This window comes from Rhincodon typus, chromosome 15 (assembly GCF_021869965.1).
Source record: "Rhincodon typus isolate 14 chromosome 15, sRhiTyp1.1, whole genome shotgun sequence".
Lineage (NCBI taxonomy): Eukaryota > Metazoa > Chordata > Chondrichthyes > Orectolobiformes > Rhincodontidae > Rhincodon > Rhincodon typus.
The window spans coordinates 3003662-3031443 of NC_063346.1; the positions used below are offsets into that span (position 1 = coordinate 3003662).

General features: G+C 47.3%; 1 protein-coding gene across 1 annotated transcript; it reads right to left on the reverse strand.

The window, feature by feature from the left end:
- Positions 1–1177: 1177 nt before the first annotated feature.
- gpib (glucose-6-phosphate isomerase b) lies at positions 1178–27782 on the reverse strand. The gene is made up of 18 exons (XM_020518575.2): positions 27441–27782; positions 20898–20988; positions 20180–20248; positions 16723–16842; positions 15285–15368; positions 14456–14602; positions 14076–14147; positions 12213–12257; positions 12030–12083; positions 10883–10943; positions 10462–10505; positions 9690–9842; positions 6927–7056; positions 6558–6634; positions 4657–4785; positions 3781–3856; positions 2797–2863; positions 1178–1744 (listed from the first exon to the last, which is right to left on the reverse strand). The coding sequence occupies exons 1-18, from the start codon at positions 27563–27565 to the stop codon at positions 1621–1623; spliced, it is 1668 nt and encodes a 555-aa protein (XP_020374164.1). The 5' UTR covers positions 27566–27782; the 3' UTR covers positions 1178–1620.

Below are 27782 nucleotides of genomic sequence, written 5' to 3' on the forward strand. Positions count from 1 at the left end.
TCAGATTCAACACATTTGTCTTGACTCCCAGAATTCTGGTCTGAAAGTGGAGAACCTCTAAGGTGAAAGTGAGGGAAGCTCACAGCGAGCAGCTTCGAACAGCCATTAGAGCTAGAACTAGGCCATTCAACATGATCATGGCTAATCTGATAATTCTCAACTCCACCTCTCGGCCTTTTCCCCATAATCTTTGATTCCCTTATTGATATCAAAATGTCTATCTCAGCCTTGAATGTACAGTAAAGTCTGACACTGTTGTCTGTTCTGGGGCCTCATGTGCCTCCAACTGCAAACTGCCAATGGTCTCCGGCAACTGTGGGTCTAGAATAAATACAAACCAAGCTGTTGTGGAGCAGTTATACAAATACACACACAGCCATTGTATATTTTTTAAGACAATCAATCAAATGTCTGACTAGCATTGCAAAGCAGTATTTGTCAACATGTCATTACTGTTGTTATTCCTGCTGGTGGGAGACTGAGTAGGGAGGGAGGGGGTGTGGAACTCCACCCTCAGTAAGCTTGTCACCAAACTCCCATTGTGTGAGTGATTTCCCCAATCTGTAAAATCTATCTTTTAGTTTGTCTGGATTTTGATTGTGGACTAGAATAGGAAATGGACTGGCTTACAAACCAATGATTGCTGTAGATTGTCACATTACCTGGCCCTCTTCGGAAGTGTTGTTTACACTGTGTTTGACCATGGAGGGGAAGGTTATCATAGAATCCCTGCAGTGTAGAAACAGGCCCTTCAGCCTACCAAGCCCTCACCGACCCTCAGAGCATCCCACCCAACAACCCACCTAAATACACATCCCTGAACACTACAGGTAATTTAACATAGCCAATCCACCTAACCTGCACATCTTTGGACTGTGGGAAGAAACACACAGACACGGGAATGTGCAAACTCCACCCAGTTGTCTCAGGGTGGAATTGAACCCAGGTCCCTGGCCACGTGAGGCAGCAGTGCTAACCACAACCACCGTGCTAGGGTGGTGTACGATGGCCGAGTCAGCTAGCAACGAGGAGCTGATCGTCATCAAACCTGCCAACAGCTATGTGATTGGCTCCCAGGTAACCAAGCTTGTGGGGGTTGTCCCTAGTGCTGGGGGCACACTGCACAGTCAGAGGTAGAGGTTAGGGTGACAGTGAGGAGTAAAAAAACACACGGATGTTTGTGATGGAAACTTTATTTTATATTTGCTCTGTTTTCTAGAGTGAGTGTGCAGGGTTAAGCCATCACTAATATGTAAACTGACTTCCACTTATAGTGTGCAGACTCCACACCCACCCCTGGAGACTGAGATCCACATGCTCCCACAAAGCCCCACAACTCTCCAAGAGAGAGAGACACAGACACAGACACAGACAGACAGAGACCCACAAGCCCACAGACACAAAGTTGATGGCTGTGACTCACAATGGGAGACCTGGTCTGCAAATAAAACAGATGAGTCACTGGTATCATCTACGATGTCCAATAGGGATTCAGCGGGACATAAGGAAGATTAAACTGAGCACACAGAATAAAAAGCTCCTGCCACACAGTTACAGTATAGTTCCTACAGGGGGTGGGGAAATGTTCTCTGATGGATCTGGATGTCTCTTGCTATAGGCTCAGCCTCTGGTCTTCTTGATGAAGTTGATCAGTCCATTGGTGGAGCTGTCGTGAGAAGTCACTTGGTCTGAAGTGGCCAGTTCTGGCTCGATAACTTTGGCCAGCTGCTTTCCCAATTCCACTCTGCAAAACAGCCAGAACACATCAGACAGCACTCTTAAAACCCACCTCCTCCAGACTTCTCAGCTCTCACCAGGTTTTTAAAACTACAAAGGATAAGTTACATTTCAAAGAAGTGCACATTCACTAAAATATGTGTAATGGAAGTCTATTCTGGAAAGGGAGGGTGGAGATGGGAAGGAGGTTCTTTTTAGAACAAACAAGGGAGAGACTGAATTGAGCTGTTCAAAATCCAGAAGTTGGGGAGGGGGCGGCTGGGGGAGAAGGGGATTTTGATTGACTCAAATGAAGAGAAAATGTTCCCAGGGGCAGGAGGATCAGTAGCCAGAGGGACAGCAACAAACAAACAAACAAACAAACAAACAAACAAACAAACAAACAAACCAGGGCTGAGCAGGCTGAAAACATTCAGAGAGAGAGAGAGAGAGAGTGAGGATGGTCTGGGACGAGTGCTGGAAACAAAAGCCTGAGGACCCTCCCAAACCAAAAAGGAATGAGATGAATATTTGAAAAAGGCAACATTTCCAGGGGAATGGGAAGAATTGGGGAAAAAAAACTGCTTCAAAGAACAAGTCAATGTACAATGGGCCAAATAGTCAGCTGCATGATTCAGTGAGTTTAAAAGGGATCTCATTGGAGGTTTTAAAATAACAAAAAGCCTGGACTAGAGTGGAAATGGGGATAGTACTTCCCCTGGGGAGGGGGTGGTGGAACAAAGGTAGGCACAGCCTTCAGATTCTAAACGAGGCTATTCAGGGGCATCAGAGAGATACAGGGTGAAAGAAAATCCAGAAATTCTCAACTGAACAACTTTAGTAAACAAACAAAAAACAGATGGACAAAAAGACCAAGGAAAATCAGTACCAGCTCAGCCACGATAGCACAGGCTGGTGGGCTCAAATGGCCTGATATTGCTGGATATATATAAAAAAAAAAAAAAAATCAGCCTTTTCCAGTCCCAAGAATACCTCTCCCAACCACTCCACACAATCATCACCCCAACCCCTCACCCAGTACCATCCCTCACCCCCAGCGTAACAGAACTAGATTCTTACCCCCACTGGTCATAGCTGTTGATGTCCCAGATGACTCCTTGCACAAAGATCTTGTGTTCGTACATTGCTGCAGATTGAAGGGTCAGAGGGTTATAATGCAGACTGGCCAATAGAGCATTTATCCAATCACAACAGCCCCCCAAAAATAAACACCACCCTACAGAGGGGGGCTGGATAAGCTCGAGCTGTTTCCTTTGGAGCAGAGAAGACTGAGGTGTCAATGGGGGGGAACCCGATAGAGGAATGAGAGACTCTAAGGTGCATGGACAGGGTGGATAGGAAGCAGCTGTTCCCTTAGTTCAAGGGTCAATAACAAGGGGGCATCATTTTAAAGTGAAAGGCTGGAGGTTTAGAGGGGATTTGAGGAAGAAGCTTACCCAGACATTGGTGAGTGTCTGGAATGTGCTGCCTAGGAGGGTGGTTCAGGCAGGAAACCTGAAATGTCATAACATTCAAGGCTATAGGCCTAGTGTGGGGAAGTTGGACTAGTATAGGGAGCAGTGTATTCTGGGTAGAACAGATATGATGGGCTGAAGGGTGTCTTCTGTATAATTCTACAACTCCAATGGTTCTGAATGAAGGGGCAGGTTTCTCAGGGTCCTTGCTGATTAAAAGCCCCTCACCATTTGTGTGTACGTGTGACTGTGGGTGTATAACAGGGCTACAACCAGCAGATACCCCTCGACCAGGAAATGAGAGGAGAAATTAGTATTTCACACAAAACAGCTTCCCGAGGAGTTTATACAATCAAGGCTTCTCCGGTCATGAGCTTCACTGCCTGGACTAGAATTCACTTCCCATCCCTAATTGCCCCCTCAAGGGGCTGGTGGTGGAGTTGAGCTGGAACTGGAGACCCAGTGCAGTCAGTGTGGACTAGGGATTCCTTCAATGTCCACAGGGAGGCAGTGTCAAGACAGTGACCCAGCGATGCTAAAGGAACAGCAATTCCCTGCATGCTGCCCATCAGGCAGAGGACCCACTCACCAATCAGAGCTCCTAGAATATAGGGAGTCAGCTTCTTGAAGACTATGGAGTTGGTTGGCCGATTGCCCTCGAAGACCTGTGAGAAACAAAAGAATTTTAAACCAGAGGCTGAGGACTTGACCCCCAGAGTGACTGGGCAGCATCATGGCATCACAAGGGCACAGGGTGGCACTGCAAGGAAGGGGCAGAGGAGATACAAACAATTATTTAAAAGGATGTTGCTGGTCTTCACCTTAGAAAGCAGAGAGATTGGGCTTGTTTGGTGTCAGAGCCCATGGGGAGGGGCAGAGTGTGGACTTCATGCCTCAGGGAGGACAGGCTGGTCCTGGATAGGGAGCTGTACAGAATGATCCCAGAGTTAAGAGAGAGGCTAAAATCAAGGGCAGGTTCCTGCACTTGCAATCCTTCATGTGCAGGAATTTAAGGATGGGTCTCATCAGTGTTCAAGCTGTTTGAGAGGGAGAGGGGGTGGGGGTACCCCACCCCCACCACTGTGGGGAAACGAGGGAACGCACTAATTCTGAGGCACACCACTTGGCCAGGAGCACTGTGTCTCACAGGGACAGAGTCAGGAAATCCCTCTCTCTCTCCCCAGGAAGGGGGAAGATGACATTCAGTTTATAAGTCAATGGAAAATTTGACGGAGTTTGATCAGAGAGAGTTTCTCTTTGAGGACGGTGCTAATAGATACAGGATAGAAGTGGCTGGAGTTCAAAATTGATCTCATAATATCACAACAGCCTGGAGGGGCTGAATGGCCTCCTAGGTCCTTTCATCTCTCGTAATGAAAGTGTATTCTGTCCCCTGGGGACATTTAATCCAGGCCGGGAAGGGGAGGGGCACGGAGCAGGCGAGTGCAGGATGGATTACACTTACCTTGTGAGGAACCAGTTTCTCAAGCGCATCACCACTGAGGCCAGCACCAGCCAGCTCCTTACGAGCTTCCTCTGCAGACTTGCCCTTCATTAAAGCCTCCGTCTGAGCCAGGAAATTCGCCAGGAGAATCTGAGAAACAGAAGATAATAACGAGAGAAACAGAAAGGGTCTACAGAAATGCAGGTTCTTTCACAAACCTGGGTCTGGGTGGGATGCTCAGCGGGTCGGTGCAGGCTCAATGGGCTGAATGGCCTCTTTCTGCACTGTGGAGATTCTGTGATTCTAATCATTGAGGCAATGTGAGGCAGTGCTGAAGCCTCTTTAGGATTTCTCAGCTTGCAGTCACTGGAGTTGGGATCAAATTTCTGCTTTATAAATGTCACTGGGGTTAGACAGATGTCACCCGACAAGGCCCCTGCCCAATGCTCATGTTCTGTCTTTCAATCCTCCCACTCCCCAATTTATCTGGAAACTCCCCTCATTTCTGATGGTATTTGGAACTCCTGCTCTGAACTGGTCTGCTGGATTACACTATGAGGAACTGTAGGGCAGGCACCACCCTCCAAAAAGGAAGCCAGAGGCAACATTTTCCAAACATTCACCAAAACCTGGTGAAGAAAATTACTTAACATCTCAGACAGATCGTAAAACTCTTCACAAGCAAAACATTGCCCCTTTGACTACATCCGCTTCTCCTACAAAGGGTTCCCATTGAATCTGCTTCCCACATCCTTTCAGACAGCACATTCCATGTCACAACAACTTATAGGAACAGGCCATTCAGCCCCTCGAGCCTGTTCTGCCATTCAATGAGAACATGGCTGATCTGTGGCCTAACTCCATATACTTGCTCTTGTCCCTTTATACCTTTGCAGAACAAAAAAAAAAAAAAACTTTATCCGAGATTTAAAACTAACTGATCCAGCATCCACTGATGTTTGTGGAAGAGTTCTAACTCTCTCCCACCCTTTGTGGGTGGAAGTGCTTCCTAACGTCTCTCCTGAATGGTCTGGCCCTAATTCTCAGACCATACCCCCTTAGTTCTGGAATTCCCAACCAGTGGGAATAGGTTATCTTTATCCACCCTGTCTTTCCAGGTTAATCTGTCCAAAGATGTGCAGGTTAGGTGGATTGGCTGTGCTAAATTGCCTGTAGTCAATGGGATGTGTAGATTAGGTGGGTTATAGGGGATAGGTTTGGGTGAGTACTGAGGGTCAGTGTGGACTTGTTCGGCTGAAGGACCTGTTTCCACACTGTAGTGATTCTATGACTCTATGAATATCTTGAAGACTTCGATCAGCTCGCCCCTTAACCATCTAAATTTTGGAGAAACAGCTCCGCAGTAGGGTTTATACACCTCAGCTGGCTGTTTTACCAGTCAGCCCTGGCCTGTGCTGTCAGGTTACTGAACCTCCTGGCTCAGCCACATATTCTTTCCCCATCTCCTCTGTCCCCTCATTACTTTGTAACAACATTAGTAAATCTCCCTTTTACTTTCTCTGCTCCCAATTGTATGGCAGAGCAGGCTCAATCCAGTGCTGAATAGCCTTCTGTTCCTATCCCCCAGGGGAAAATAAATCATCGCAGTTTCTGGGTTCATGTTTTCACTCGCTGCGTAGATCACTCCAGTACCGTTTGGGATTGTTGCTATGGGATCCAGTTAGTATTTTGCTGGCCGTACATTAACTTTGACAGGGTTTGTAGTTTAAATAAACAAATTAATCAGGAAAAGGACAAGACAATGGCATCAGTAGCATTTCTGGACACACACACACACACACACACACACACAGTGATCATTACTGATTGAGATCAAACAAAACCTTCCTGTGAATCTCAGGTAGCTACAGAAAACAAAATTTGTTTTCATCCTTCCCAACGGCCCACTCCCGCTCTCCTACCTTGTGATGCAGCCCATTCCGGATTGGGTTCTGGGTCTGTACAGGGATAAGGAAGTCAGCGGGAATCATCCGGGTTCCTGATGAGGAGAGACACAGTTGGGGATCAGTTACAGCGTTTCCGCCCCCACTCAATATTAAAAACCCAAACCGGGGACTGTGTCCTACTTTAACATGCCGATGTCTCCCTATGGAGCTGTTAGGGACGTGGGCTTTAAAATAATTCTCAACTTCTGGATCAGCAGAATCCTCTCACCATCACAAACAGTTTCTGCTCAGTCCTTCTGTCTGCACTCCCTCGCCCCCGCCCCCCCCCCCCCCCCCCCCCCCCCAACCGTACACGGACACACCCAATAGTGATGCTGCACTCACCCTGGTGGATCAGCTGGTAGAAAGCATGTTGCCCATTGGTGCCTGGCTCGCCCCATACTATGGGCCCAGTGTTGTAGTCCACCCGAGTCCCTTTGCTGGTGATGTACTTGCCATTAGATTCCATATCGCCCTGGAAACCAAAAGGCAGATGGGGAGAAGTGAAAGATCAGTTGCAGACAGTGATGGGTGAAAAAACAAATGAGACAGATCATAGATTAGAATCCAGTGTGGAAACAGGCCTTGCAGCCCACCAAGTCTCACCAACCCTCTGAAGAGCATCCACCCAGTCTCACCATGCCCCCCCACCTCCAACTCCCCATCCTGTAACCCTGCATTCCCCATGGCTAACCCACCTAGCCCACACATCCCTAGACACCATGGGCAATTTAACATGGCCAATCCACCTAAGCTGCACATCTTTGGACTGTGGGAGGAAACCCACACAGACACGGGGAGAATGTGCAAACTCCACACAGACAGTTGCCCGAGGGTGGAATCGAACCAGGGTCCCTGGCGCTGTGAGGCAGCAGTGCTAACCACTGAGCCACCGTGTCACCTGGACAATTGCTTGTTCAAGGTGCTACCTGCTGAGGTAGGAAGAACACATCTTGGGTTTACCGAGGATTGAACATCATGGCTCCGATTCCCTCCCCACAGGAGCATGATGCTCTATCTGCCATTTACCCACACTGCATTGTTACGGTGCTAAAAGGAGATCACTCAGCACCTCCAGCCGGTCTACCATCCACCAAGATAATGGCTGATCCGATCACTCGGCCTTCCTTCTCACCCCTCCACGCCCACTTCCTCATCAAGAATCTATCCACCTATGCCTTCAAATAGCTACAGAATCTGCTTGTGCTGCCTTTTAAAGTAAGAGATTTCCAAAGACTCATGGCCTCAACACTTTTTTGCGTAATCTTTTTTTAAAATTTTTTATGCAGGGTCTAGATTCTGCCACAAGAGGAACCATCACCCTGTCACGATTTTCCATGTTTTCCTCAAGTTGCCTCTTACTCTAAACTCCAGCAGATACAAGACAACATTCCCCATGCCCCCAATTGAAGGGAAACCTCTTGTGAGCTGCCTGCGACATCCTTGTGTGCAAGCACGGTGACCAGGACTGCACACAGTCCTCCTGATGTGATTACACCATTGCCCTGTATAATTGCAGCATCACCTCCACACTTGGGATTCACTTCCCCTTGTGGTTATATTCTAGCATTGCCAAACCCTGCTCAAAGCCCTGGCCACTGAAAATATTTGAGGAGGAGGAGGGAGACGGAGTTTGAAATGTTGGCCGAGAAGAGCTGGCCAAGAGAGGATTGAACCAGGTCAGCCATGACCATGAGGGATAGGTTGGGTTTGAGGGGCCAAATGGCCTCCTCCTGCTCCTTTTTCTTATGCCCACTCTTTGCTTATAATTGGCCAATAGCTCTGATAAACAAATAGAACATGACAGCGCAAAAAACAGGAGGTCATTCAGCCCATCAAGATGTGGGGACATTTCACAATAGTTGTACAACGTTCTGCATCATTCGTGACTCCTCAGATACTGAAGCAGTCCATACTCAAATGCAACAAGATCTGGACAATATCCAGGCTTGGGCTGACAAGTGGCAAATAACATTCGCGCCACACAAATGCCAGGCTATGACCATTGCGAAGGAGAGACAGTCTAACCACTGCCCCTTGACATTCAACGGTGTTACCATCACTGAATCCCCCACTATCAACATCCTGGGGGTTATCATTGACCAGAAACTCAACTGGACTCACCACATAAACACAGTGGCTATAAGAGCAAGTTAGAGGCTCAGAATTCCACAGCAAGTAACTCACCTCGTGACTCTCCAAAGCCCGTCCACAATCTACAAGGCACAAGTCAGAAGTGTGATGGAATACTCCCCACTTGCCTGGATGGGTGCAGCCCCAACAACACAAGAAGCTTGACACCATCCAGGACAAAGCAGTCCACTTGAATTGGCAGTGGAGGAGGGAGGGGATGTGGTGCCATTCAGTAGTACACACTGCTGCTATTTACAAATATGCACTGCAGAAATTCAAAGATCCTCAGACAGCACCTTCCAAACCCAAGGCCACTTCCATCTAGAAGGACAAGGGCAGCAGACACACGGGAACAGCAGCCCCTGCACGTTCCCCTCTGAGCCACTCACCATCCTGACTTGGAAACATATCGCTGTTCCTTCACTGTCGCTGGGTCACAATCCTGGAATTCCCTCCCTAATAGCATTGTGGATCAACCCACAGCACATGGACTGCAGTGGTTCAAGAAGGCAGGTCACCCCCCACCTTCTCAAGGGGCAACTAGGGACAGGCAAGAAATGCTGGACCAGACAGCAATGCCCACATCCTGCAAGAGAAAAGCCCATTCTACCATTCAGAGAGATTGTGGCTGATCTTTGAGCTCAGCAGTACTATCCTGTCCACTCTCCATATCCCTCGATTCCTTTAGTGCCCCAAAACCAAAACTCTACATTCTGATAGTAACGACTGAGAATCCACCACTCCCTAGGGTGGGGAATATCGGAGACTGTCAGAGTGTGGAAAATCCTCCTTACTGGAGTGTAAGCCACAATGATATCCTGAGGCTGTGTCTGAACAGGGGATTAGATTCAGAGTTCTAGCACTGCAGCAAACACAGACATCCCCATCCAATACCCTGTGAAACCCCGTCAGCTGCACACAGACCCCAACCCTACCCTCGTCCCACCAGACACAGAGACACATGTTTGCATGTACCTGTTGGAAATACGCAGCAAATCGATGCAGGTACTGATCATAGGGTAGCAGTGCGTGGGTCTCCACATTGTAGATATTAGTGTACCAAATCCCGAGCAGAGCAAGAAGCACAGGGGCATTCTGTTCCAGCGGAGTGCAGTGGAAATGGTGATCCTTCAGAACAAGAGACCAGACAGCCAGTGAGCAAACGAGTGTGAGCAAGTGAGATACTGAGCGATCAAGGGACAGGATTCCCTGAGCTCACTTCGATATCTCTGCGAGCAGCTCTCCATCGGTGCCGTCATACAGAAACTCTGGCACCCCACACAGGGTGGAGAGTGTGGGAGGAAAATGAGGGAGCAGAGCCTTCAGAGGAAGCTTTAGAGAGTTTAGGGCCTTGGTAACTTATGGCGCAGCCAATGTCAGGACAGTATGGGTGTACAAAAGAAAGGGAGGAATGTTTAAGTTTAGAATTAATGATGGGGAGGTGGGTGTGGGGCTGCAAGAGGTGACAGACTGGAAGGAGGAGAATTTCATATGAAAACCAGATGGTGTTGAGAGAGGGGCAGTGAGCAGGGTCCAGAGAGAGGCAGAGCCAGGAGGTGCCCATCACACACTAGTGCCCAGCTGGGTCAGCACAAGGCAACAGTGCATGTCACCATTTAACCAACTGCCCTTGGCCAGAGAACAGCAGAGGCACCATGATCCGACAGAGGTGGGTGGGGAGGGTGATAACTGAAGGATCTGGGAGGATTGACAGGGAATTGCTCACTGTGTGATCACTGTTACTCACCATCCAATGTGCTCCTTTCAGTAACTGCTCAAAGTTCTCAAATCCTGAAAGGAACAAACAAAAGATTAATGTTACAACGACAAAACACTGCCGATGCTGGAAATCTGGAACAAATACAGAAAGAGCTGGAGAAACTCAGCCAGACTGGTAATACCTGTGTACAGAGACACAGAGTGAACAGTTGGAGTCCAGTATGTAACTGTTGTTCAGAACAGTCACTGGCTACAGAAGGTATCACAGCGCTGGGCCTTTGGGAGGAGAGGAGGGAGAGACAGAGAAAGTGAGAAGTGGGGTGGGGAAAACAGGAAGGGATTTCCCAACAGATGGGAGGCAATGGAATAAAAGTTCATTCTAATGTCACAGCGGGCACAGACACATCAGCTATTGGAGAGCTTGCTGGTTACATAGCAGTTATACATACCCACGTGGAGAGCAATGGAGAGGCCAATGGCCGACCATAGAGAGTAACGGCCCCCGACCCACTGTGGACAAGAGAAGGCTGAAGATTAGAGACCGAGACATCTCGTGTTCCATGTCCCTACAGCCTCCCACCCACCATCCCCCTTCCCGAAATCTACACCAGCCTTGACCTGTCTCCATCTTCCATCACTTCACAGCACCATGACCCCACCCACCTCCCTCCCTCCTTAGTCTCCTGCTTCCAGAACAGACATTACGATGCTGCACTGTCACAGAGCCCAGTCTGGAATCTGTGCACCTTTGAACTTCAAGGAAAGGCCACAGATTTAAATAACCCTGATCTGCAGCAACCCGAGACCAGCTGCTGTCAGCGTCCCCAACACAGGGACAGGCACAATACTATCTTTAGCCTCAACACCAGCAAGTCTTCCAGCCCAGCCCACTCCCCTCCCACCTGCCCCCTCCCCCACCCTTTGGCAGGGAGTTAGTCCAGGCTCTAATTGGAGGAAGTATCAGTGAGCTGGAAGCAGCACTTGGTCAGGTGCCTGGAGCAGGGAGAGATGTACACAGCCTACACCATTGTCCCTGTCGACTGCAAAATGTCCTGCTCGTGACAGGCAGATTGAAAAGTAGGCAAGTCATGTCAAACTAGTCCAGAACAGGTTCAGCCACTCAAAACATTCTTGGTCACGGACTAGTAAATACAGGCGGTGGAGAAGGTACAAAATGTTAACAGATCAGGGAGCTTAGAACAAATTGGAAAAATCCAACAGGCTGTGGCTGTTTCCTCAAAGAGCGAGAGGCCAGAGTGTTAACAGGTAGAAGATGTGCTGTTTGTGGTAGAAGGAACCAGAACTGAAGGTCACACAGACAAGGCAGTCCCTATCCAATCCAGAATTCAGGAGGAACATTTCCATCCAGAGAACAGGGAGAACGTGAAACCTGCTCCGACAGGGATTACTGAGGGGAACGGTATAGATAGACTGAAGGGGAAGCTAAACAAACAGGAGGGAGACAGGAATGTATGGAAATAGTGATGGAGTGACAGGGCAAGGGCTCATGTGGAGCATGATCACTGCCAGAGATGTGATGGGCCAAGTGAAACATAAAGGCAGTCAGCAGGTGGGACCTGGTCCCCATGTACTTACATCCCAGAATTCAAACATGTTCGCTGGATCGATTCCAAACGCCTTCACTTTGTCCTAAAGAGTCGGAAAATAAGGGGGTCACATTAAACAGAGACATCAACATGAGGAACGGAGGGGGTCAGCACTTAGCCGACTCCCCAGTGATTGGTTGTGGAATGGTCACATGTTTCAGACAAAACTCACCGCATTCGTCGACAAGGCAACAAAATGCTTGGCAACAGCTGCAGACTGAGGGGAAACCAAAGAGAAAAATAATTACAATCTCAAAGTGAACCAGCTAAAAGGTTGTGGATTTTACACCTCACTGGCCGAGATTATTTCAGTCTGGTCCTCCCTGGTCTCTCAGCCAGGTCAAAGAGAAATTAATGCCAAACACCATCTTCAACCAGGCCCCAGCCTCCCTCCCTCCATGCTGGACAGCATCCGGCTCTGTCTGCCCATGTGTCTCCCTCTTTCTGTGGCTCCTGCTCAATATCTAGTCCTTAAATCAAAAGCATACCCATTATCCAGTCATCATTTCAATGCAGTTTGTGGGAGCTTGCTGTGCCCAAATGGGGGGCCATCTTTCCTACATTACAACAGCAGGTTACAGGAGGTGGTAAGGGAGGTCTCCAAGAATGGATACTGTTTTTGGCTAGGACATAGAGAGAGAAGAACCCGCACTGGGTTAAAACAGTGCCCGATGCCAGCCCCATGACTGATATGGGAGTGTATTAGAGAGGGCGCCAAGCTCATTTACAGCAAGCTGCCAGGGCTGGAGACTTTTCATGACGACAAACTGGAATGTTTCTGGAGAACAGAAGGACAAGCTAGATCTAATCGAAGGAAATAAAATAGAGAAGCCTAAATAAAAAAAAAAAGTGGGCAGGAAATTTCCAATCCCCTTAACAGTGTGAGTGATAAGTTCATCAGGAGGTGATGTAGTGGTGAGGAATCCAGAACCCCAGGTTAATGTTCCGAGGACATGGGTTTGAATCCCACTACAGCAGACAGTGAGATTTGAATTTATTAAATTGTAATCTTGACTACTGAACCACTGTCTATTGTTACAAAGATCGATTGGGGTCACTAATGTCTGTCAGGGAAGGAAGTCTGCTGTCCTTACGTGGTCTGGCCTATGTGTGACTCCAGACCCACAGCAATCTGGCTGACTCTTAATTACCTGCTGGGCAATTAGGGATGGACAATGAATGCTGGCCTAGCCAGTGACCCCCTCAGCCCATGAATGAATAATAAAGAAAAATTAAAAACCCAGGGGCAAAACAGATTTGGAAGAATTAGGGGCATTTGAGGAGGATTTTATATCTCACAGAGAATGATGAGGAATCTGCAACTCAATAAAAGAACTCAAGAAAAGGAGCGGTAGAACCACAAACTCTAATTTAACAAGAGCTCTCAGGTAGGCATGTGATGTGCTGAAACCTCTATCATTCTCAGTCTAACTGGGTCACAGTAACCTATATCACCATAACCATTCTGGTCTCATTCACCCGTGTCCACTCTGTCATTGATACCTCTATCACTGAGCTTTCAGTTCAGCCAATACAGGCATTATGATCTTCCCCATGCTGTATTTCCGACAATCCCAGTTTTTGGAATAATTGATATACCTCCCGTCATGAAATGGGAGGGTCAGAGATTTCCTGATAATCTGGTGTCGGTGTCAGGATCAGAACCCGCCACAGGAAACCGAGCACTCAGCTCCAACTGTACTCGAAGACCAGCATCGCAGCCCCCAGCAGATGACAGTCTCTGCCTGGATCTCAGGATCCATCAGAATGATCCCAAAAGAATTGCAGGGATTTCAATTTCCATCTCAGAGACGGAGTGCCCTTAGAGTGGAACTGAGGGGCAGAATGACGTCAGTGGGGGCTGAGCTCCGATTGGTTCAGTCTGTGCCCTGGGATAAGGGGACGGCAAGATCCTCCCCTCCCAGATCAATAGGCCATTCCCCATTGCCTGGGCTGACAGATAATATTGAGGGAGATACCAGGGCTGGGCAGGGGGTGAACACGAATACAGCAAGGCCTATCCCCACATACTCACATCGCCTGCAGCTGCCAGGAACCACTCTTTTGCTGACTCAGCGTTGGTGATAGTCTCCTGGGTGGTGAAGGTCTGTGAAACAACGAGACATTCAGCAACGACAACAACTCTACACTGCAGTGCATGTGACCCCTCACCCATTCATCACCCCAACGTCACTCCCAGACTGAACAAACACCCCCCACAACAGAACACCTCCCTCCCCCAAAACCCTGCCCCGACCCCAATAGAACAAATCTCCTCCACCAAAACAACCTCTGCATTCCTACTACCCCTCGCTCCACAAACTACATCAACCTCTCCGTACCCCCCACCCCCCACCAGCCCATCCCGAGGGAGTGGATTTCAGTCGTTGAATATTCAGTCACTTGCCCACTCACCTTGGATGCAATGATGAAGAGGGTGGTCTCGGGGTTCAGCTCTGCCAGGGTCTTTGCCATGTGGGTGCCGTCAATGTTGGACACAAACCAGGCCTTGGGTCCCCCCTTGGCGTAGGGTTTGAGAGCTTCGGTGACCATAAGTGGGCCCTAGGACAAAGCAAGAGCAGTTTCACAGAGGGGAGAGGGAGGGAATACAGAGCAGCAGAGTCAGAAACTACAATTCCTGCCCAGGCCAGGAAACCAAACAACTACAGGGCCAAGAGAAGAGAGGCTCAACACTTCCAGTAGCAGGCACTGCCTGTCAACGAGGAATAAAAGGAGCTCAGTCCCTTCAACCCCTTCTCCCTCTGTATCTCATCTATCAGCCTTTCATAGAACGAAAAGCACAATGCTCAACAGTATCCCCACTGGTACCACACCCCAGTGTTATACAGCGACAGACGCGTTCCCCCACTGGTACCGTACCCCAGTGTTACACAGCAACGGACCCGTACAGGTCTGTAAACTATGTAGTCCGAGCTCTGTAACGCTCGTGGTTCTAGAAGTTTCCACATTTGGTTGGATATGACGAGGAATGAATGTGGAAGTTTCAGAAATTGCTGGAAAATCTCAGCAGCCCTGGCAGAAGCTGTGGAGATAAATCAGAGTTAATGTTTCGGGTCCCCAACTCATCTGTTCTGAAGAAGGGTCACTGAACCTGAAACATTAATTTGGATTTCTCTCCACAGCTGCTACCAGGGCTGAAGAGATTTCACAGCAATTTCTTTCTGTTTCCCATTTCCAGCATCTGCAGCTCTTTTGCTTGTTTAAGTAGTAGAAGTTTCAGTACCAGGTCCGAGCCCCCAATCCCGACATTAACGATGTCAGTGATAGCCTTTCCAGTGTATCCTTTCCATTCTCCACCACGGACTCTCTGCAGGAGAGAGAGAGACAGAAAGAGAATCTGATTCAGTAGGACACCTACACACAGGTTCAGAGTCACAGTCAGCAGTCTACCTCTCATCTAATCAACAATTACATTAGAGCACTCAGAACTGCTTATATAAAAAACCACAGGTCAAACCCACCCTATCCCGGATCTCAGCAGGAATGTGCCTGCGAGGAAATTATGTAAATAACATGAAGATTCAACAAGTCAGCAGCAGCTAGATACTCACATACCACTTCCCAGCTTCAACCAATCCTGCCCCACAACCAGGGGGGAGCTGAGGGAGGTTCATTCACTGATGGGTCAATATCACTGTCCATCCCAATGACACTGACATTTGGTCTGCTCAATTCAGAGTTCACTCATTACTGTGGCTCTAGTGTCAGGTCAAGCAAATCAGTTGATATTTCCTGATAGTCCATTCATCTTAACCATCATTACGATGCAAGCTTTTTATTCTAGATTTATTTTATTAACAGAATTTAAACTTCCAAATGAAGGGATTTTGAATATGTCTGTATTTCTATCCCACTGTAATACATGGCCTTTTTTGTTATTTTCAGGTTGATATTTAAAACTACTGTTTAAATGTAACTAGTTGGGAGGTGACCAGTGTCCTGAGCTCAAAGCCAGGTTATAGCAAATTTGGCCCTTTGAGCCTGCTTAACAATTCGACAGCATGGTGGCTGACCAGGCAACATAGCACACTGTTCCCATTTTACCCCGTGATGTGCTGATACTTTCAGCCCGAGGAGGGGAGGCAGGGGAAGAGACGGGAAACACACACTCCCTGAAGCAGTGACTAACTACGCTGTCGTAGTAACTGACTGAGACATACAGTGTGCGCAACTGGCTTTTCCCGACTCGGCCATGCTCCAGAAATCACAGCCATTACTGGTGGTGCCCGTAGAGACACTGAGGGAGAGGGGGAGGGGACCATGGGCAGGATGCGTCACACGGCCAGGGTCAGAACAAAGAGAGACCTGGCTGAAGTATCGGTCAGTCCAGGGGAAAGAGTCACAGCCGTCATCATCTTACCACAGGGCAACCGGAGCTGGGATTTGGTCAGCTACACAACAACACGCGGAAAAGCTGTTGCTAGGACCCGCTTCCTGGCAACACTCCGTCACCCGGCAACACGCTGCTTCTAGGGGCAGTCGCTAAGGATCATCAGCCAAGGTTCAGAGATTCGGACAATGTCTCTGAAGCTTGTTTGAACCAGGCCACAAGCCAAGCAGCAACAGTGGGGCAGAGAGGCCTCCTATGGAGAAGGATTTCCACCCCATTGCCATGGCTGGGGGAGGCAGTGTCACTGCTCCTGTAGTGTGGTCACAGTTACCTGGCAGAAATTCTTCATTTTCTCCAGTACAGCATTCACTTCTGGCATCACATCCTTACTGTCCACCAGGATGGGGATATTGGTGCGGTTCCTCAGTGCTATATGAAGCACAGCACGGTTCTGGAGAAGAAATACAACTTATGTTATTCACAAGGTCCACATCACACCCGGAGCCCATTGTACCTGGAATTCTCCTGGTCTATGGTTATTATGGAGTGTAGGATTTGTAATTATGCGATCTGAGAGATCTGGGCCAGAGTGATCATTGACAAAGAAAGTACATTGTGGCAGAGCAACATTGTTTTTTTTTTAAATCCAACTGCTTGGCAGTACCACATTAAAACTGGGAGCAATTCATAACCAGCTTCCCTTACCATGTCTCACTGAAATTGATCAGATTTATAGCCTTCACGAGTCACATGTTCCCAAACTCCTGCAATGACTGGCTACAACACCACTATGTGAGAGTGCATATTGCTGAGGTTTATATATTGAAAGGAGTTTATTACAATGTTATAACATCTTTATGCCTTTATCTGCATAAGATTCAGGAACTGGAAAAGGCTGTTTGGCCCTTACAGCCGGTTCCCCCATTCAACAAAACCAGGTTCTACCTGAATGCAGCTATGTCCCACTCTCCCCACATCATCCAGAATCTATCAATCTCAGAAACTACTCCTGAACACAGCATCCACAGCTCAGCGAGGTAGGTAACTGTGAAGTTTCATACCCGAGTGAAGAAATTTACAGCTGTGTCTCTGATCAACAGCTTTGTACTTTAAAGCCAGGTGAGTTGTTCGCATGTTGCCTGAGCCATCACACTCCATCCCCATACAGACCACCTCCTGGCTGTCTCTCATTCCTCAGAGTTGTCTTTGTTTATTCATTTCTTATTCCTCCACATTCACTTTTGCCAAATTGTTAAACACTAGGCTACTTTAATCATAAAACATTCAAAAATACTCTCAAACGTACCTGAATGTTCCCACACAATCCCAGTCTCTATTCCAGCTCCATCAGACACTGATATAGGGTAGAATATCTTGTTGATGTGAAATAAAACATTTCCGCACATGAAAACCACTCAGAATCAATCTTTATTAACTTTACAATGTCAGATCTGATCATAAGGCATCTGAGCAGAAAAAAAGACGAGTCTGGTCCACCATTCAACAGGATCATGGCTGATCTGATAATCCTCAACTTCACTTTGCTGCCTTTTCCCCACAACCCTTGATTCCCTCCCCAATTAAAAATCTGTCTGTCTCAGCCTTCAATATACAGAATGAGCCAGCCTCAACAGCCCTCTGTGGGAAACAATTCCACACATTTACTACCCCTCCGAGAAGGAATTCCTCCTCAGCTCTGTCTTAAATGTGACCCCATACCGAGACGATGCCCTGTGGTCCTAGACTGTCCCACGAGGGGAAACAATCTGTCCATAATCGACCCTGTCAAGTCCCCTAGGAATCTGGTTTCAGTAAGGTCATCTTGCATTCTTCTGCAGTCCAACACGAGCAGGCCCAACCCACTCAACCTCTCCTCATAAGGTAGTTCTTCCATACTCGGGATCAGCCAAGTGAACCGTCTCTGGCCTACCTCCAATGCCATTCTATCTTTCCTTAGATTAGCAGCCTAAAGCTGTTCACAGTATTCCAGCAGAGGTCTGATGAGCGCCTTGTACAGCTATCGCTAACCGTCCCTACTCTTACATTCTATTCTTTTTAATTAAAGGCAAACGTTCCACTTACCCTCCCTATGACCTTTGGATGCTGGCATTCTATGATTCATGATGAGGATTCCCAAATCTCTGTGCTGTAGCTTGATGCAGACTTTCTCCATTTAAATAATATTCAGCTCCTCCATTCTTCCTGCCAAAGCACATCACCTCACATTTTCCCCCCCACATTATATCCCACCTCCCAAGATTCTACCTCACTCAACTTGTCTACATCCCTCTCCAACTCTGTCATCCTCACCAGCTGCCTTCCCATTTATTTTCATTTGACATGCAACTTGGTTTTTGGGGTTTATAATAAAAGTGAAGGAAAACTTTAATAAAATGCACAGGGTGCGTATGTGTGGACAGCAAATAGATTTCAATATAGATAGGAGAGAGGTTACACAATTTGAGGACAGGAATAAGGAAGTCGATGGGAGATTTCATCATGACTCAAAGCACTTCTTCACTCACTAGGACATTCCTAAAATATTGTCCCTGTGATTACATTGGAAACCCGGTAGCCAGTTAATGAACAGGGAGAACCCACAAACAGCAATTAGAATAAATACTAAGACAATCAGGGAAAATCTTCTTCAAAACAGTGCCATGTGATCTATTAAAGCCACCCGATGGGCAGACAGAACCTTGGTTTGTGTCTCATCTGAAAGACAGTGCCACAGGCAGTGTTGCGCTCCCTCAGTACTGCACTGGAGAGTCAGTCTGGATTGTGTGTGGTGAAATTCCAAAAGTGGGGCTTGAACCCGCAACCATCTCAGCCCCACAGACGTGAGCACCTGACCCATGTTTCTAAAAGCCCAGGCTTTCCATCTTGTTTCTGATGGATCATTCCAGCTGTCTGTCTCTCTCTCACACACATACCCCACCCTGGCTAAGAGCAGCAGGCTCGTGGTGAATGGGACACAGCTCCCTGTGACACTCAGACAGGGCCCTAGACTGTTGCTGCAGCCTGAGAGAGGCCATAAAACTAAACCTGCAGCACCACAAACCCCAAACTGTCAGTACCTCTCCCTCCCCACTCCCCTCATGAGGGGAGGTTTCAGCAGCTGAGTTCTTTGGAAACAGAAGGAAGGACCGAACAGGTTGTTCAGGAGAAATGAAATTGTGGGATACTGTTCTGAAGAAGGGTCACCGAATCCAAAATGTTAACTCTGCTTTGTGTCCACAGCTGCTACCAGACCTGCTGAGTTTCTCCAACTATTTCTGTTTGTTTCAGATTTTCAGTTCTTGGTTTTATTTTCTATGAGATTGAGGGTATTGACAGAAGGTTCTCTCAGGATGGGGTGATCTGGTAGATCGAATGAGATCCGTTACTCAAACATGCTTCAAAGTGAAGATTAGAGTTTATACAGTCTGCAAAAGCACCTTCCGCGCCCACAGTGGCTTCCATCCAGAAGGACATGGGCAGCAGATACATGGGAACACCACCCCCTGCAAGTTCACCATCCTGACTTGGAAATATATTGCCTTTCCTTCACTGTCACTGAATCAAAATCCTGGAATTCCCTCCCTAAGGACATTGTGGATCAACCCACAGCACATAGACTGCAGCGGTTCAAGAAGGCAGCTCACCCCCACCTTCTCAAGGGGCAGCGAGGGACAGGCAAGAAATGCTGGGCCCAGCCAGTGACCCCTACACCTGGAGTGAGAGTTGCACTACTGTACTGTGATGAAACACATTTTGGATTTATACTAAAACCTTGGTCATTCACTTACCTCTGTGAAGTTAATCCTCTCCCCGGTGAACATGCGCTCCCTTGCTTTCTCAAGACCCCTGGATTTTGCCTGAGGGTGGGGAAAGAAAAACAGGTCAATTTCAAAACACAATCTCTAGTGAGTTTCTCACCACTCACAGCACGTTCTAGAGGCTCAGAACGTGCGAGAGACAACCTCTCTCCAAAATACAGCAAACCTGTTAGTAAACAGTGAGTGGGACCAGTCTGCAATGAGTATTATAAAGGCCATTGAGGCAGTCAATCTATCCATAGCAACATCCTGGAATAGCAGTGAGATCAATGACCAGTTTTTGTAATGTTTGCTTATTGTAAGAAAATGGAGCAGCCAGGTGAAGACCCAGAACGAGATTGATAGGGAGTAACAATAACCACAGTATCTGCGGTTCAATCCCTTTGCGTAGAGTACTGTGCAGTGATACAATTACTTCAGGGACACATATTCCCACTGGAGAAAGATCACCATCGAGTGGCGAGTGAGAGACTGGGCTGGGTGCATGCATATCACGTTTGCAATCTGAATAAGGACTGGCTCCCACAATTAAATAGTTCACATGGTCCACAAGGTCAGTCTGACAACTCATTCCCTTCAAACGAATTAAAGAAAACCAGTGAGACAAAATTAAGACTGAAAGCAAAGTGTCTTGGGACATGTTGAGGAAGTAAAGGGTACTATCCTAACACAGCATGGTGACACTCACCAGGTCAATCAGCATCTTTAATACTTCATCAGTGATCAGGTTCTTTGAATAATCCAGCAAGATGTCTCCATCATCTGTCTTGAGGGTTAAACTGTGGGCAGAGTAGGAGAAGGACAGTTATTTTCCCCACATGGAGGGACTGGGCTGAGAATTAACCCCCTTCCGTCTCTCTGGCTCAAACCTACCTGGGTCAGCCCTTGTAGTTAGCACAGGGTGGCATCTGTATTCACCACATTATCTTGGGCAGCATTTCAGTTCCTAACCACTGGTTGCATAAAAACGGTGTCTCTCTGCCCATCCCATGCCACATCCATTTCTTTTCCTCATCACCTTCAATCTAATTTACCAGGATCATGCTGAGTCAGACTCACCTGCTCCTATAGGCTGTGATCAGGAGCAATATTCTGAGCTACGCTCCCAGCCAGTGCCTAGTGCACCTAGTGCAGCCAATCCAGACTGAGCTGGTCCAGATTGGGGCATTAAATCTCACACCCTCTAGTCAGCTCTCCTCCGTATCATTGTTCCATAACAGCAACTACAGCAAGACACATAACCAGCGCGGGAACAATAGCCGAGAATCTGGAGCAGGACATCAGCTCAACTCACTACAGGAAACTGAATTTTGGTAAACATGCTCTATCTCTCAAATTACCTAGTTAAAGTCATGATGGAAAATGCCAAGTAGATGCTAAATCCCAACAGATCCCCACTCTATTGGATGGCATAGCTGGAGACGATACAAGGCTTCATTTCAAACAGTATTTGCTGTCATTCCACTCCCACACATCAACAATCTCTCCTCCTTCCAGCATTTATTCCATTCTTAGGCTGGTGAATATAGATTCATATCAGGAGGTGCATTTCGATTCCTTACCAAAGTTATGTACAAAAGGTTCCCGTCCCCATTTTTTTTGTCAAGATGGGAACACCACCCCTCCCCCTGCAAGATCCCTCTGGAAATATAATCGCCACTGCTTCACTGCTGCTGGGTCAGAATCCTGGAATTCCCTCCCCAAGGGCATTGTGGGTTTACCTACAGTGGTTCAAGAAGGCAGCTCACCACCACCTTCTGAGCCCTGGCTCAGTCGGTTTCAATCGATCAGCATAGGGGTTTAGACAGGTTAAATGAGCACACAAAAACTTGGGAGATGGAATATTATACGGGAAAATATGAGGATATATACTCTGGCAGGAGGAATAGAGGAGCTAAATATTATTTAAATAGTAAAAGACTGCAGAAAGCTACAGCACAGAACAATTTGGCAGTCCTTGTGCATGAATCACAAAAAGTTAGCATCAGAGTTCACCAGACCTTAGGGAAGGCAAATTGGCCTCTGTTTCAAAGGGATTGGAGCATAAAAATAGCAAAGTCTTGCTAAAAATAGTCAAGGCGCTAGTCAGACAACAGCTGGAATACTGCAAGCAGTTCTGGGCCCCTAATGTAAGGAGATATACCAGCATTGGAAGCAATCCAGAGAAGGTTCACTTGACTGATCCTGGGTGTATATGGACTGTCTGATGGGGACAGGTTGGATGGTTTGGGCCTGTACTCATTAGAGATTAGAAGAATGAGAGACAGTCTAAGGCCAGATGGCACAACCTCAGAATAAAGAGGAAAAAAAACCCAAAAGAACTGTGGATGCTGTAAATCAGGCACAAAAACAAAGTTGCTGGAAAAGCTCAGCAGGTCTGGCAGCATCTGTGAAGGAGAAAACAGAGTTGCCAGACCTGCTGAGCTTTTCCAGCAACTTTGTTTTTGCTCAGAATAAAGAGGCTGCCAATTAAGACAGATGAGGAATAATTTCTTCTGAGGGCAGTAAAGCTATGAAATTCTTTCCAGAGGGCTGTTAAGGCCTGGTTAAGTATGTTCAAAGCTAAGATAGGCAGATTTTTAATTAAAAATCAGGAGGGAAAAGTGGGAGTCACAGGGAAAGTGAGAGTCGATGATCATCAGATCAGCCACAATCTCAGTAAATAATAGAGCTGACTTGATGGGCTGAATGGCCTATTTCTGTTCCTACGTCTTATGGTTTGCCTGATGTTTGCAACATTGATCAAAAAGCAACCTTGTGCCTGTGACAGGGTCCATCACTCTAACCTGTGGGCTGCACACTGGTGTTAATCTCTTAGTTGGCAACAATGCCACTATTTCTAAATATAATCGCAGGCAGCCTGTCTCAGTTCTTGGCAGAAAGCTTGTGATAGATGGGAGCATCCATCCTTCTGATAGCAGGAACTAGGATCCAGTTCACACTGACTCTCATCCCAGTATTCCTGCCCCGAAGCTCTCTGTACCTTACAGCTGTGTGTGCTGTGGCACTTCCAGGTTCACAGGGCCAGCTTCCTTTCAGCATTAAAGACTGGGGCTTATAGCTGGCAGCATTCCCTGAGCCCAAACCAAGGTTGACACTCCAGTGCAGAACTGAGGGAGCACCGCACTGTCAAAGATCCTAGAATCATACAGTACTGAAGAGGCCCTTCAGCCCATCAGGTCTGTACAGCTAAAAATACATTACTACCTACACTAGTCCCACTTTACCACACTCGGCCCATAGCCTTGAATGTTAATGATACTTCAAATGCCTATCCAAGTACTCTGAGAATGTTGAAAAGGTTTCCCACCTCAGCTCCCCTCCCTGGCAGCAAGTTCCAGGTTCCCTGGGGGAAAACCTTTTTCCCCCAAAATCCCCCCGAACCTCCTGCTTTTGATGCGCCCCTGTTATTGACAGTCCTTGGGAGGAGATGGTGAACCATGGGCCCATTCCACCCTCTCAGGTGGATGCAAAAGATATCATGATGTTATTTCAAAAAAAAAGTGAGGGAAGCCTGCTTGGTGTCCAGGCTAATATTTAACCTCTCAGATCACAAAAACATTACCCAGTCATCAGAGAGTTGGTGGGAATTTATGGTGCAAACACTGGCTGCCATGTTCCTTAAATTATAGCAGCTGTACATTTGAAAGCACCTTACAGCCAATTAAAGCTAATTTGTAAAGACCCACCTCCCCACTTGCTGAAATCCTCTCTCCAAGGGTGGTATGCTGGCTCAGTGGTTAGCACTTCTGCCTCAACAGCGCCCCAGACCACATTCAAATATTGAAAGAATGTATAACAGCTCAGTGACTGATTTGGAGTAGAACAGACAACATTTTAAAACGTTGGGGGAGCTGACAAACAAACAAAAAAAACAAAATTATTCCGAGTATGTGGCCCATCCCCAGACGGTGATGGTAAGCTGCCTTGTGGAGCTGCTACACTCCACATGATCAAAGCGTTCTCAGCATCTTTAATTTCTACTTCCTGAGGGCACTTAATGATCAGTCAGGTTACAGCGATACAGGAGTCACGCATAGCGCTAACTTGGTAAAGACAGCGGATTTCCTCTCCCAAATGATGTTGTGAACGAATTGAAGGTTTATTGACAATTTTGTGGTCACTTTGATCAATACCAGACTTTTAAAAGTGAAATAAAGTTCTCAAAAGTTGGAGATTCAGACTCATATTCTGTGCTACAAGTTCAGTCATGTGATCACAAACCACCAAATCAAGGAAATTTCAGAAAATTGGTGCTCACACACAAAAGTGAGTCAATGAGATCAAACTCATGGTTTGAACACACCTCAACAAGGAAATACACAAAACAGGATAAATCAAGTGCAAATGTTACAGAAGAGAATAAGTAATTTAGCTACTTTTTAAATCAATGTTAAAACTGTCACTAATTCCCCTTTTCAGTACATTTAGGAGTTTAAACTCATTCCAATTGTTTCAAAAGTTCAATAACTGAGTTTAGACACATGGTAAATTCCCTCCCCCCATCCTGCACAGCACTAAACACGTGTTTCAGGTCTTAACCCACACACCCTAAGCTCCACGTGAAATGGAGGGGAAGAGGGTAGGAGAGAGTAGAGGATAATGTTTCCTCACTTTATCCCAGACTCTCAGGAGGCAATTTAACACCAAATGCCCACTCAGCTGGTTAGCTCTCCTTGCCAAGGTGCACCGGGGCTTCAGATTAATCCAAGGGCTGACGGCGAGATTCTGACAGTTATTTTCAGATCCCCAGTTTTCGGGTTTCAAACAAGGCACACTCAGTCAAGTTACACCAGATCACAGTTACCCAATCACAGTAATTCCTTCCAGGACATTGAGCAAAGGAATCCAGAGAACATGAGACAAACTGGATGACAAAAAGAGCCAGATTCTATCCAGGTCGCTGGTACTTGAGTGGGTTTTTATCCTTTCAAAGGGGTGAGGGCATTGCTGGCTGGGCCAGCATTTCTTGCCCATCCCTAAATTGCCCTTGGTAAAGCAGTGAGCTGCCTTCTTGAACTGCTGCAGTCCATGTGCTATGGGTAGACCTCAGGCAGGGAATTCCCGGATTTTGACCCAGCGACAGTGAAGGTGATATATTTCCGAGTCAGGATGGTGAGTGGCCTGGAGGCAAACTTGCACCAGCTGCTCATGTCCTTTTGGTGGGATCCGACAAGGAGTTGGTGACTAACCATTGACCAAGAGAGCCAGGCAGGTGAACAAAATCTGCAGCAAGGGAGAGGTTTGGTTCACTTGACCCATTTCTAGGATGAGGTTTTTTTTTAAAAAAAAGGGAGAGGTTGAGCTGATTGGATCTTTGCTCATTTGAGTTTAGACAAATGTGAGCGGATCTCGTTGGAACCAAAAGGTGCCAAGGGGGCTCAACAGGGTGGATACAGAGAGGATAAAACTAGGGGACACCATTCAAGAATAAGAGGCCTCACTTTTAAGACAGGTGAGAATTCTCAGAGGGTGTGTCTTTAGAATTCTCTTCCCTGGAGAGCAGGGTGGGTTGGATCATCGAATTTATTTAAGGCCAAATTTGATTTTCGATCTACAAAGAAGTTGAGGATAACGAGAGTCATACTGGAAGGTGGAGTTAAGGCCGCAATTAGATCAGTGGTGATTTTGTTGGATAGTTCAAAGGACTGAGGAGCCTATAACTAGGCGTACAATGTCACCCATTAAATCCAAATCTGTTACACTCACCACCTCACATCTCAATTTGTTCACTTATTGAAACTCAATTTCCAAAAGACACTCGTCTAATTTTAATTTGAATGAATCAAATCTAACTTTATTTTTAAAAGACATGCAGTTGCATTAATTTATAAAGCAGCAGCATTACACACACAGTTCTGGCTCAAAATTGACATTTTAAACTAAGCTCAACATTTGATTTACTTTCAGATTTCCAGGATCAGCAGCAATTTACTCTTTTACCTGATATTTTGAGCATTGCTGTGATTTATCAGCAATCAAGAACATTGCAATTTGAATCGTTTACTTGGGGCCAACGCACATTCTTTCAGGATCCTGTGAAGTAACCAGTTTTCCCACAGCAGAGTCTAAATTGGGTTAGAATTAGATAACTGCCAGACACCCTCCTTATCAAGTGCTGCAGCTGACTGTTCAACTGTGTCAGGCATCGTGGCATCATTCCATCCAGGAGTGAGACCATGCAGCCTGCTTACTGAGATCAAGGCTAGTAAAAACACCGGCAATGTTCCAGCCCAGTCGTTTTTAGATGAATGACCTTTTGGTGGAACCTCACGAAGTCAATGGGGCATCACAGACTGAAGCTGTCTCTAGGTGTATGCTTAAAAATACCTCACAATTGGAGTTTAATTATTAGTAATAATGTTATGATCATAAATTGAGCTAATTACAGAAATGTTTCTCCCTGGGAAAGTCATTGGTTGTGTTTTTTTTATTCACAAATGTTTATTTTCACAATATCATAAATACCACACTGATTAAATGCCCTCATTAAAGTCCAGCTTTACTTTTGATGGGGTTTAAAAGGACAGCACTTGTTGCTTTGGAGGGTCAGTCACTCAGAGGATTCCTCCAGATACATCAGCTCCACTCAGATCAGCACTGGGTTTTCTGCTGAATCTTATAATTACTGGGAGAAGGTCATTCGACCCGGGCCTGTGTTTACTGACCCATTGATTGTACCTTTGTACAGTCAGTTCCCTGGCCCTGCCCTGATCGATCAATCACCTTCTCATCCTCATGTCCTCCCATGACTTGCTGGAGAATGGGTGCGGGGGTGTGTGTGTGTGTGTGTGTGTGTGTGTGTGTGGGGGGGGGGGGGGGGGGGGGAGTGCTGCTCAGAGCTGGAATGCTGAGGGAAATGCTAATTTGAGAGGTTCCTGCAGTAAAGTGCATTCTGCCCCCTCCCACAAACCCTTTGCTGGCCTCTGTGCCCCTCGCTGCCGCAGTTCCGACAGGATCTGCATAGCGAGTGACTAAGCAGACTGTGGACGGAGATCTACCCACCCCCACGTCGTGCTGGGCGGCACGTACACACCGGGAGGAGTCTGCATCATCCCCCCCCGCCCTGCCCCAACCTGGGGCAGCTCCCCCCCTCCAGCACATACACCATTCCTCACCCGCGGGTGGGGATGAACAGTCGCTGGACAGTGGCTGTACAGGGCGCTGGGGTTACCCAGTCCGGTTGGTCGACCCAGTCACGATCTGATCGATTACAGACCCACTCACTCACCTGAAGCGGCTGAACCGGTCGGGCTCCTCCTCAAACATTTTCCGCAGTTTGAGGCTGGCACACTTCCGCCTGTGCCAGTCCACCAGGGCTTTGTAGTTGCTATCGGTGGTGAAGGCGTTGGCCATAGTGGCTGGAGGAAGTGCGGATGCTGAGGCTGGGGAACTCAGAGCCAGATCCGGATGGAACGCAGAGACTCAGCGTTCGGAGGTGAAATTGTAACAGCGATCCGCGCCGCAACCAATCAGCGGCGCCCCAGGCCTACGCCCCGCCCCTAGCATCCTGACAGGCAGGTGGATAGACCAATAGCACCCGGGGTCGGTGACGTCACAATACCAAGCCGGT

Excerpts from the sequence above, each read along its gene's own strand:
- gpib (XM_020518575.2), bottom strand. The coding sequence starts at position 27,565 with ATGGCCAACGCCTTCACCACCGATAGCAACTACAAAGCCCTGGTGGAC. Across the intron at positions 20,989-27,440 it reads GACCGGTTCAGCCGCTTCAG|TTTAACCCTCAAGACAGATG; the intron begins GTGAGTGAGTGG and ends CTCTGCCCACAG. Across the intron at positions 10,506-10,882 it reads CTCCATTGCTCTCCACGTGG|GATTTGAGAACTTTGAGCAG; the intron begins GTATGTATAACT and ends TGTTCCTTTCAG.